The 12,622-nt window shown below is 40.1% G+C and overlaps 1 protein-coding gene across 1 annotated transcript in view; it reads left to right on the top strand.

The window, feature by feature from the left end:
* Positions 1–12,622, top strand: part of KIAA2012 (KIAA2012 ortholog) — a 162,921-nt gene that overhangs the window by 120,256 nt on the left and 30,043 nt on the right. Inside the window, 3 exon segments of the mRNA XM_078147661.1 lie at positions 9,370–9,463; positions 10,951–11,089; positions 12,449–12,566. Of these exon segments, the coding sequence (XP_078003787.1) occupies positions 9,370–9,463; positions 10,951–11,089; positions 12,449–12,566 (351 nt within the window).

The following is a 12,622-nucleotide window of genomic DNA, read 5'->3' as shown; positions in this document are numbered from 1 at the left end:
ACCTAAAAATTCAGAGAGCATGCCAGTGTAGAAAGGAACTGTTTAATGGTTTGCCACTTCCTTCTCCAATCCATTTTACAGCTGAGGAACTGAAGCAACCAGGGTTAACTGACTTGTCCAGGATCACACAGCTAGTAAGTGTCTGAGACCAGATTTGAACTCAGGAAGATAGATCTTCCTGACTCTAGGCCCAGTACTTCATCCACTGAGCTACCTAGCTGCCCTTCAATGAATTCAACTCCACAGCAATTCACCAAACATTGTAGAGATACAATGACAAACTGAAATAATGCTTACCTTCAAGAAGTTTATATTTCACCCAGAGAGAGATACAACATGTACACAGATCCATAATTAAGAGGTAATTTGAGGAGGAAGAGAGCTTTAATTATTAGAAGGAATCTGAGAATAATAATAGTAATTCTAATAGCTGGAGCTTTTACTATGCCAGGCACTGTGCTATGAGCTTTAAAATTATTATCTCATTTGATCCTCCATCTACCCTGAGTGGTATATGCCATTATTATCCTCATTTTACAGTTGAATAAACTGAGGCAGACAGAAGTTAAGTGACTTGCCCAGGATCACACAACTAGGAAGAGTCTGAGGCCAGATTTGAGCTTGGATCTTCCTGACTCCAGGCTTGCTGGCTATCTACTGCACCAAGATGATACCTCAGCTGAACCTTAAAGGAAAGGAACAAGGTTCCATGCGGCCATAATTACGAGGCATGATGGACGGATTGTGAAAATGCATTGGAGGCAAGAGATAGAACGCCAATTTCAAGCAACAGCTAGCAACTTTTTAAAAAGTTTTATTAAAGCCTTTTGTTTTCACATTTCCCAACATATATTCTTTATTCCCTCATTGTCCCTTGTTAAAAAAAAAAAGGAAAGAAAAAGGAAAGAGAAAGAAAATTTTAAAAAAGAAAAAGAAAGAATGAAAAAGTTAAGCAAGACCAACTAACAGCAACTGTGTTTGACAATATAGAACATTCTACCTCCATATTTCCACACACACACATCTCTTCTCCTGGACCAAGACCGGTCATAACAAATCAAATGTAAACTCATTGAAAGCAGGAACTGCTTAATTTTTTTAAAACTATGATGGCATAGTGTTAAGAGCCCTGGGTTATAGATTAAACCAGAATATAGCAACATTCTTTGTTGTCTCCATTTATGTTATTGTAATCATTGTATATATTATTCTCTTTTGTTTTACATTAAATTCATTTTTTAAAGCCTCTCCAGGCTTCTCTGAACTCTCATACTCATTATTTATTATCACAATAGTCTCCCCTTACATTTATTCAGTCATTTCTAAATTGCCAGGAACTCACTTTATTTCCAGGTGAGAGGTGATAAGGACCTAAGCTAGGATATTGACTATTTGAATAGAGAGAAAGAGATGCATTTGAAAGATGTTATGGATATAGATGTTATGGATATGATTAATGTTGGAGGCCAGAAAGAACCAATGATGTCTCTGAGTTTATCCAGCTGGTAATGCCCTCAACAGAAATAGGATAGTTTAGAGGAGAAGTTCTCAAAATGTGGCCTGAGAGCCAATGGGAGTCTCCAAAACCCTTTCATGAGGTCCATGAGTTCAAAATTCTTTTCATAATAATACTAACACATAATAATTTCCATTTTGAATATGATACATGATATAATCCACATAAACAAAAGTTGATGGGCGGTCCTCAATCATTTTGAAGAGTATAAAGGGATCCTTAAGCCAAAAAGTTTGAAAACCACTTGTTTAGAGTATGAGTAGATTTTGAGAAGGAAAGATGATGAGTTCTGTTTTAGACATGACATCAATGAGTCTACTGTGTGCCAGGCACTGGGGATAAAAAGACAAAAAACAAAAACTAGTACCTGTCCTCAAGAAGTTTCCATTCAATTGGAAAAGATAGCAAGTCCATTTTTAATAGCAGGTTCACATGCTTCTAGCAGTGTCTGTGGTATAAGGTGAAAGGTTGGTTAGCAGGTGACCAACTTCCTCTTGGGTGGCCCCTACTCCGGTGTGGCTGGCACCACTCATTCCAACTCTTACCTTCAGGTATGGCTTCCTCTTTAGTCAACCCCCCTTGCTTTGCCCCTGGGGGAATGGGGTTTCTTTTAAACCTGCTGGGGGAAGAACAAAGCAGAATCAGAGGTGTCTGAGGCTACAGACTCAAAAGAGTATCTCCAGTTCATTTGCAATGCCTCCCTCCACAGGGATTGCTGGCTCTTCTTTCATGCCTAGGTAAGAGTCCAGATGAAAGTGGCCTTTTCTCTGCGACTTACAATGCAAATGAGGTCATTGGCAAAGGATGTAGAGATACTGATTCTTTTTTGCCAAACTGCTACAGTAATCTCTGGATGGTCTCCTACAGGAGCTGGCGCTGGAGCTGAGCTTTGAAGGCAGCTAGGGATTCCAATGGACTAAGGTGAGGAAGGAATGCATACCATCTACAGGAGACAGACTGTCAGGTAGATTCCATGTTTCGTTTCGAGAAATAGCAAGGTGGCCAGTTTGATTAGACTGTCGTGTGTGAACAAGAGTGATGTATTACAGACCTAGCAAAGTAAGCTGGAGCCAGGTTGTGAAGAGTTTTAAATACCAGAGAAATTTCTATTTGACCCTACACAGGGGATCTTAACCATTTTTTGTATCATGGATCCCTTTGGCAGTCTGATAAGATCTCTCAATATAATATTTTTTAAAGCATGAAACAAAATACACAGGATTACAAAGGAAATCAATAATATTGAAACATAGTTTTCAATATATACATATATATGCATTTACACATTCATATACATATGCTTACATTTACATATACATATATGTACACACACACACACACACACACAAGCTAAGTTCACATACCTTAGGTTAAGAGCCCCTAGAGCTTAACTGAATATCGGTGTCTTTATCAAATCCACACTTTACTAATTACACTTTGAAATCTATGAGGGTGAATTGGAGAGGGAAGAGACTTAAGGGATAAAAAAGTTTGTAGCAGTAATAATAAAAATAGCTGGCATTTATAGAGCGCCATACATACTTCATACACAATAATGTTCAGTAGTTTCAGTCATGTCCAACTGTTCATGACCCCATTTGAGATTTTCTTGGCAAAGTTACTGAAATGATTTGCCATTCCCTTCTCCAGCTCATTTTACAGATAAGGAAACTGAGGCAGAGTTAAGTGACATGCCCATGGTCACACAGCTAGTTAAGTATCTCAGGCAGAATTTGAACCTAGGTCTCCCCAGCTCCAAGTCCACTGACCTCTCTACTATTCCATGAGACAGTCACTGTGATTCCTTCCAACCCTGAAACTGTTGTTGTTCACTTGTTTCAGTTGTGTCTTTGTGACCCCGCTTAGGGTTTCCTTGGCAAAGATACTAGAGTGGTTTGCCATTTCCTTCTCCAGCTCATTTTACAGATGAGGAAACTGAGGCAAACAAGGTTTAAGTGACTTGCCCTGCGTCACACAGCTAGTAAGTGTCTGAGGCCACATTTGAACTCAGGTCTTCCTGACTCCAGGCCTGGCACTCTACCCACTGTGCCACCTAGCTGCCCTTTATATGCAATACATGGTCACATTTAATATTAGAAACCCTAAGGTTAAAGGTAAATAGGAAGGCTTTCAATAGCACACATCACAGACTAGATGGGATTTCCTGGATTTTGAACATGAGTATTAGTATAATCATTTGATTATCCATGTTTAAATTCACAGCTATATATTCTTGTCCCTGTTACAACTAGTCTAGTCCTACTGAATGAACTGTTAAAGAGGGTGAATTCCACTAGTTTACCAAATGGTACCCCAAGATGTCCAGAAGAGCTCATTCTACTTATTTTCTTATATCAGGAGGAAATTCTGCAGTTCTTGGGGATTCCCTCATACAAAGAGTGGGAAATCAGAAAATAAAAACTGAAATAGAAACAATTTCAAGAAATTTCATCGCTTCATCCATAAAACAGTGGAGAATCTAGATGGAAAATCCAAGAGCAAAGGAATAAGGAGCAGAAGGAGACTGGAGGGGGGAGTTTTAGGGAGAATATGGGACTAGACCAACCTCGATTTTCCTGGGTGTCCTGTGACCAGTTTTGTTTCTGGGTAATAGGAACTACAGCTGAGAAAACACCAGCTGTTTCTCCTGCTGCCGGTTCCACTACAGGAAATGGTTCTGTGTTGTCTATGTGCTCCCAGCAGAGCATGAGTAGGGGAGTTTATTTCTCTTATCTTTAGTTCGGCAGCATTTGTTAGTTAAATGCCTCCACCTCCTCCAGCTCCCTGTGGCTCCCGCTCATCAGGGAAGTTCTTCAAGCACACCTTTCCACACAGCATGGGCTATGCCTTGCCTGCTCACTTCTGAACTCATCCCCGATAGGATCTCTTGTTAGTGAGCCCAGAACAGTTGTATGGAATTCAGTCCTCGATACTCCCCCTAGTGCCTGATGCCAGGGGTCCTTTCTCTGTAGGTATTACATCACTTTTATTCTCTTCTTCCTAGTGACAGCCCCCCATCACAAAGCCCAAGATTTCTTGCTACACACCAGGGCCTCTCAGGGTATAAAAGCAAAGGCTAAGACTTAATTGAAAGGCTAGAAATTTTAAAAATCTTAAACTTTTAGCTTTCTAATATTTAATAGTTTGTTAACTCTAAGAATATGTTGCAGCCTACAGGGGAAATTTTAGGTAAGAAGACAGGAGAAAGCACTATCTTACTGGCCTTTCCCTTGGAGCAGTTCCCAAATCAAGAAGCAAAACATATTTGAAAGATGCCCTACCATCTACAGCTAAGAATGAAAAGGGTAAAAACAAGGTCTTCAAAAAGTTCTTTCCTTAATCTATGGAGTAAAAATTGAGACTGGAGTGCTTATTTTGGATTCTGGAAGTATTTTGTGAGGGGCAGCACCGGAGGTACAAAAGTACTCAGAAGTTCTTGAAATGGAAAGGCAGAATCAGTGGACTATCAATTTCCCAATTCCATAGCTCAGAAACCTGAAATTAGACAACAGCCTCTTCTTTCATGGTATATGTCGGAGTCTTCTTTTCTCCCTCCATTCACTCTCCCTTTTAAAAATCTCATGCACTCCCATGGTGTCAACTTCACCTCTGTGCAGATGACTTCCAAATCTCAATCTCTATCACCAATACAATCTCAAATCTCCAATCATGTGCAACCAATTTTCATCTGGGAAAGTTCTGCTATAGATCTGAGTCTGAAAATGAAATACTAATTTTAGGACAAAATGAAACATGAGCCATCACACCTTGACATAGCCAGCCTTTGTGAGGTGCTGTCCCCCAACTCTGTAACATGCTTCTGCCACATTACTCTGCCCACTGAAATTTCTCCCTTTTTTCAGATCCCAAATCCGAGGCTACCTCCATGAGGCCCTGATCACTCATACCTCTCTGTTTGGTCTCTCTTTCATACATCCTAATTTATCTTTATATTTCTTTGTTTACATGTCTCATCCTTCTAGTAGATAACAAATTCTCTGAGAGTAAGAATCATGTCATTTTTTCATCTTAGTAGCTTCAAAGCCCTAAACATCGTAAGTATTTAATAACTGTGTTCAGCTGAATACCTGGTAGTATTTAGAACCAAAATGCACTAAGCATTTCCTTCTTCCATTTCTTCCCTAATTATTTTATATATTAATTTTATTCTATTATATTAATTTTATTATAATTCCCCAATTATAGTTTGGAATTCTTCACTGATACAGACACACACAACAGGTTCATACTGAGCTCTTTGCATAATTATTGTAACTCATCTCAGGTCCTGCTTATGGAAGAGATAAATCTAGGGAGTGGCCCCTGGATTTTGAGGGTCAGGCCAAGAAAGCAATCAATCAACATTTATTAAGAACCTACTATGTGCTAAGTGCTGGGGATATAAAAAGAGGCAAAAAGTCCCTGTTCTCAAGGAATTACCTTCTAATAGAGCAGGCAAGGATTATCATAGGTTTATGGCAACTTTGGGTAAAATGTTAATTTTCCTTCTGTTGCTGTCCCTTCTTCAGTCTCTTGGATATTGAGTGGGTTAATATTTTGAAAACTTTCAGAGTCATAATGATACCCCATATCAAGGTATGTCTAACCTGGGATTTTTTAATACCACGGCCAAATTACTGAGGAGTAGCATGGCGCTATTGAAATGCCATTTGTGTGACCTTGGGCAAATCATTTCACCTGGGCCCCAGGTGTTCATCTTTAAAATGAGAAGGCTGGAGAATCTCTAAATACCTGTAAAGTCCTAAATCTATAACCTTATGATCTAAGTTCAAATCCCACTTCTATTCTTTCTAATCTGCATGACCCCAAGCAAGCTATTGAACTTTTCCAAGAGGTATTGAACTAGATGGTGTCTTCCAGCTCTGAATCTATGATCCAAAGAGATCATTTCTGTGCAATTGATATTGTTTTTAAAGATAAACTCTTTGCTTTCCTAATGGCCAAGATTCAAATTTTAAAGAAGATTGAAATCCACCCCCCCCCAAAAAAAAATAGCCAACACCCAAAAAGCAGCTGAGACCTGCAAGTTAGTGTTATCAATGTCACTGTGTTGGCTTGTGCCTTCATTTTCTAAAGCTGCTGTTGGGTTCTTTTTCTTCCAGTGCTCAAATGTGGGCCCTCTCACGGTTTCATCATTATCCAAAATATTGTGGTAATTAATAATCTTTTCAAGTTAGCTTGAGAGCCTATGTCTGGTGCAACAGTACCCTCTGCTGGTGAAGTTATGCCCTGTCCCAGAGTCCAAAGTAGAAGAATGAGCAGTTTTTGGTGACTTGGCCTCCCTGTTCCTTCTATGTAAAAGAATGAAAACTTCCCGGAGTTGGCATCTAAATTTCTCACAGTAGTCAAGTATTCTCATCTATCTATGCTGTCTTCCAATATAGCTAATCTTTTAGCATCAAAATAAATCCAGAATTATAAGGCAATCAATCAATAGTATTCCTGGTATATAATAACAGTTCATATTCAAATAGTGGTTCACCATTTATAAAGTCCTTTACATACATTGTCTCTTTGAGTCTTATCATAATCTTGTGAGGCTGGTAATACCAGCATTGTTATCTCAATTGCATAGGCCAGGAAACAGAAGGAAAGTGACTTGCCCAAGGTCAAGTGAGAAAGCTGAAATTTTATCCCAGGACCACTTAATTCAATGATATTCCCACTATACCCCAATGCCATGGCTCCTCCTTCAAGGAGTTAGAGTGAGAGAATACCTATCCCAAAAGGTAACTCACAATATAGTATTTTACATAATGCATTAAATGAGTTGGGGCATTTAATGGGGAGGGTGGGGGAATGGCCTAAGAGTTCAAGAGAGGAAAAGATTACTACCATGGGCTAGAATGGTCAGAAAAGGCTTCACAGGAGAAGTGAGGCATTAGCAAGGCCTTGAATGAACTAATAGTGAAGAAGAATAAGAGAACATTGGAAGTAGGAATGACAATGATGATAGCTTGTATTTCTATAGTGCTTTAAGGTTTGCAAGCTTCTTTATTAAACATTATCTCACTTAAATGGCAATGGGGGGAGATGAGGCAAAATATGAACAATAATATGGAGACAAAAATGCAAAAGGAAGGTATTTTCAGTGGGGGGAGGGTGGGACAGCCAATAGACCACTCTGGCTAGAACAGAAGGTAGAGACCTAGTGGGAGATCAGGTAAATTGGAACTAACTTGGTTATGTGAGGAGGTGGTATTAGGATACTGTTAAGGCATTTATTTCATAAGCAGTGGGAAGGCTCCAAAAGTTTTTGAGTAGGCACATGGCATAATAAAAATAATTCACATGGATCTACAAAATGCTTCCCCATAACTGCAACAGCTCTTTCTACAAGTGAGGAAACTGAAGACTTAAAGATGGTAAGTGTATTACTTTGGGGTCATACACCTAGGAAATGTCAGAGGAAGCATTCAATGACATCCACCATACCACCTAATCACTCTTGTGATGGTAATCCAAAGTGGCCATCCAGGAAGACTAATATCGTAGTGGTGTGCAGGATGCACTGAAAGAGGAAGAGACTGGAAACTGGGAAGACTAGTTATTACAGTATTTCAGACATGACCTATAATAAAAGATCAGGACTAGTATGTAGAATGAGAAGAGAAAGGAAAGAATGGATAAGGAAGAATAAGTAGACTATTGCAGTTGATTCGATCTGGGAGTTGGGGGAAAGAGTGACACAAGGTTCTGACACCAAGTGACTAAAAGAATAAGTACCATTGATAGAAATAGGGAAAAGGGGGAAAGTAATGAGTTTAATTTTAGACTTGTTGAGTTGGAGAGGACCTACAAAGTCTAAGTGACTAAGTGGAGATGAAGGACTAAATTACTGAAGAGAAGGATGGTTTGGAGTTACATACTTTGGGAGTCATCCTAATAGAAGATGTGAAAATGGTTGGATTATTGGAGAGGAAAACTGGGGCAGGGAACGGAAAGACAAACAAGCCCCTAGCACAGTGCCTGGCAAATAGTATGTCCTTAACAAATACTTCTTGATTTAGTTATGTTTTGCAGACAAAATACATCCGTGGCTTATCTAGATCTATGTAAAAATGCATTGTTAGAGAATTCTTTTTTTTTTTGTATACTTCGGTCTGTATTCAGACCACATAGATCTTTCTCTGGAGGCAGATAGCATTTTTCATTATCAATACCTTGGGGTTGTCTTGGATCATTCCATTGCCAAGAATAACTAAGAGAATTCTATCATTTTTTTTAAATACAGGTTATGTGACATACTCAGCTAGAACCATAATAACAGATTCATTCTGACCAACAAACCATTATCCTATTCTAGAAAAATAATAATGCTGTAAAATGGTTTCATTCCACAGAAATAACACAAAGAACCTACAAAGAAAAAAGTACATTTAAGGCTCTGGGACAGGGAGGAGTTAGAGTAAAGCGGAAACTGAGGAACTTCAAAGTAAAGGCCACTCCATCTCAAATTATGAAGATTTCACATTAGTTCACTGGACATCTTCCAGAAATAAGAAGCAGGGGGCAGCTAGGTGGTGCAGTGGATAGAGCAGTGGCCCTGAAGTCAGGAGGACCTGAGCTCAAATCCAGCCTCAAACACTTACTAGTTGTGTTACCCTAGGCAAGTCACTTAACCCTAATTGAAAGAAAGGCAGGAAGGAAGGCAGGAGAGAGCCCAGGCCCAACACATGGTACTGTTGAGGATCTCATTGCATAGGACCCTATGAGGGTCCCGAAAAAGTATGACACTCCCAGGTCCCCCACCCCCAAGCATCCAGTCAGCATAGTTGTCATGTCTTCTTTGGGTTCTTTCTGCAGAATAAGGATACTCTTTGTGTTCACAGAGGTAAAGAGGCAGAGGGATGGAAACTCTGAATCACCTGGCACTTCAGGGTTGAAACAAAACCTGACCCCTCCGGTAGAAACCATCAAAGAATTGTAAGTTCATAAAGAAAACAATGGCCTTGGCTTCTCCTTCCTTTTGTTTTTCAGTGCGTGTTTTTTTCCTGGTTGCTAGGAGATGGGGCATGTAAAAAAACTAAACAAACAGTTACACTCCTAGAATTAAATTCTAGCCTTGGAATACATGATGATTGCCTGTGACAATCCCACCAGGAGGATTTATTTGCTAGAGAAGTCTGTATTCATTGTGGTCTGGTGGACAGAGAGTAAAGGTTGGGTGTGATCTCAAAAGGGTCCTCTTTCCATCTGCAAAAACTACTCTTAGAATTGCAGCTAATGCAATGCAAGGATCTAAGACAACTCCGAAAAACTCATGATGGAAAATGCTGTCCACATCCAGAAAAAGAACTATGGAGTCTGAATGCAAATTGAAGCATATTATTTTCTCTCTCTCTCTCTCTCTCTCTCTCTCTCTCTCTCTCTCTCTCTCTCTCTCTCTCTCTTTCTCTTTCTCTCTTTCCCTCTCTCTCTTTCCCTCTCTCTCTCTCTCTCTCTCTCTCTCTCTCTTTCTTTCTCTCTCTCTTTTCTCATAGTTTCTTCCATTGGTTCTAATTCTTCTTTACAACATGACTAATGTGAATATCGGTTTAATATGAATGCATGTGTTGAGCCTATATCAATTTACATGCCATCTTGGGGTGGGGGAACAGAAGAGATGGGGAGAAAATTTGGAACTCAAATCTTACAGAAGTGAATGTTAAAAACTAAAAATAAATAAATAAATTTAAAATAAAATAAAATGAATCGACACATAAAAAAAGAATTGCTGCTAATGGAAAAGCAATAGAGACAATGCAAAATGCATACAAAGAATCCTCAAAATTGTCAAAATATCTCCTCTCTCCTCTCATAGTGTCCTTTTCTAAGAGCAGACACCATATTAAAAAAGAAAAACTCCTTAGACTAGGGAAAAAGTGATGTGACAAGGTAACTCAAAGGCCATTTGGGAGAAAAGCAGAATAACTGGTGGAGTCTCCCCATTCCCAGCTCCTGCCTGGCACTCCCTAGAACCTGGGTTCTTTTCTCCTTTTGTTCTGTCACCAAGTCTTGCTGTGGTAGCTGAGTAGAAGCAAATTCTGTGACTCAAAAACTTGAACCTGCAAGGGAGTCTGGGAAGGCTATTTGGAGCACAGAAAGATGATTTGTTACTTTCATTGGAAGCAAATGGAGGAGATAGCTCAGTGGGGTGAGGCAGCTGTCTGAGGAATTTCATTGAAAATAATCCCAGCTGCCCAGGGAAAGGCACAAACTGTATGCTTGATTAAATAACACTCAGAATACCCCACCTCCCCCACCCTATGAATTTCAGGGCTTATAGGAAGAAGCCAGAAAGTAAAGGATCAGCCCTGTTGAAGCTTCTTAGCTAGTGGAGGATTAACGGGAGTGTCCTAGCCCCAGTCAGAGAAAAGCCCCATTGGTTTTCACAAAGGTAGAGATAACGAACTGTCGCACCATCTCACAAGACCTCTAGGAAATGCCCCAGTGGCACCAAAGATGGGGGGAACCAAGAGGAATCCTACTGAGAAGCAACCTCCCTCAAGAAGTAGAAAAGGGGAAGATGTGCCCCCAAAGCTTGGCAAGCCGGCTGAAGAAAGCAGCCCGGTGAGTATCTGAGGACTGTCCAAAGGCTAAGTCTGGGTCCTACTTTCTTCTTTTCCTCCTCTATGAAGAGCCTTCATAGTAATTTCAATCACGGAGAAAGGTAAAGTTATTGTCTTTTGCTTGGAATGTCCTGAAAAATTCATCTTTTATAGAAGAGTTTCCCTGTCCCTAGTCTGAGTCCAGGAAACTGTGCTTTAGGGAGACACGGGATGATGCAGCTTTGAAAGCTCCCTGCCCTGATTAGAAAGAATTAATAATAGGAGTAATGCCATTCATGACCTACCACATCACGGTGTGAACTCTAGATTCTCAAGGATTATGACAATAGGGCACAAGCTTGGACTGGTCTTACCATGATGAGCAAGTACTTTAAAGCTCTCTGAGTCTCAGTTTCCTCATCTGTATAACTGGGATAATCATATACTACCTGCATCATAGGCTGGACTGCAGTGTGTAGGGATGAGCGTAATGTGTAGTAAAGCTGGAAAGAGGTTTATAAAACACTTCACACAGTGCCAGGCACATGGTTCAGCACTTATTATGTGCCAGGCACTATGTTAAGTGTGTTGATCTTCACAACAACCCTGGGAAGGTAGATGCTATTATTATCTCCATTTTATGGATGAAGAAGCTCTCTGAGGGGCAGCTAGTTGGTGCAATGGTAGAGCACCAGCCCTGAAGTCCAGAGGACCTGTAGCGGTATGATGCTGGGCAAATCACTTAACCCCAATTGCCTCACCAAAAAAAGAAGAAGAAGAAGAAGAAGAAGAAGAAGAAGAAGAAGAAGAAGAAGAAGAAGAAGAAGAAGAGAAGAAGAAGAAGAAGAAGAAGAAGAAGAAGAAGAAGAAGAAGCTCTCTGCCTATGGTGCCCAGTGACCAAACTTCTGGCAATATGGCTTTCTGCACTTAGCTCAGATCTAGCAACAGCAGCAGCATCACAGCTCATGATTTTATAATGCTTCAAGATTGACAAAGTACTTTGCCCACAACAACCCTGTGATATAGATGGAACTTTTGGTCCAGTTCTGGGGAACATAATTCCATCAGCATCAGAGAGATAGACATTCAGGGGATACTAGCGATGCAGTCTACTACCTCCCTTTAAAAAATGAGAACGAAATGGACCATATTCCAATCTCTTCCCCAGCTCTGACCTCTATAGTACACTTTTTTTGTCCTAAACCCCAAACTGAATCTTGTGTGTTTGTCTCACCAGCCTTAAAGTCCCCAATATGGCTTCTGATTGCCTTCCCTATACCCAAACGTAACCTGCTCTCATTGCTCCACCTACACCACCCCCAGCTAACAAAAGTGTCTCTGGCTCTCAGTAATCCCTCTGCTTTGATTTTTCTTCTCCAGGAGAGACAGATGCCTGAGAAAACCAAAAGGAGGAAAAGAAATGAAGTAAACAAGTCTAAGGCTCCTCCTAATGTTGGCAAAGGAGAAAAGCCTCAAAACAAAACAGAGTTTATTGGAGGTAAGGAAATATGTACATAGGAGGAAAAAATATAAGTTATTGGAATGGAAGGCCCT

This window comes from Phascolarctos cinereus, unplaced genomic scaffold (assembly GCF_003287225.1).
Source record: "Phascolarctos cinereus isolate Bilbo 61053 unplaced genomic scaffold, phaCin_HiC Scaffold_7;HRSCAF=346, whole genome shotgun sequence".
Taxonomy (NCBI): Eukaryota; Metazoa; Chordata; class Mammalia; order Diprotodontia; family Phascolarctidae; genus Phascolarctos; species Phascolarctos cinereus.
Note: the sequence above shows the minus strand (reverse complement) of the source record. Positions and strands in the feature narration are given on the sequence as shown.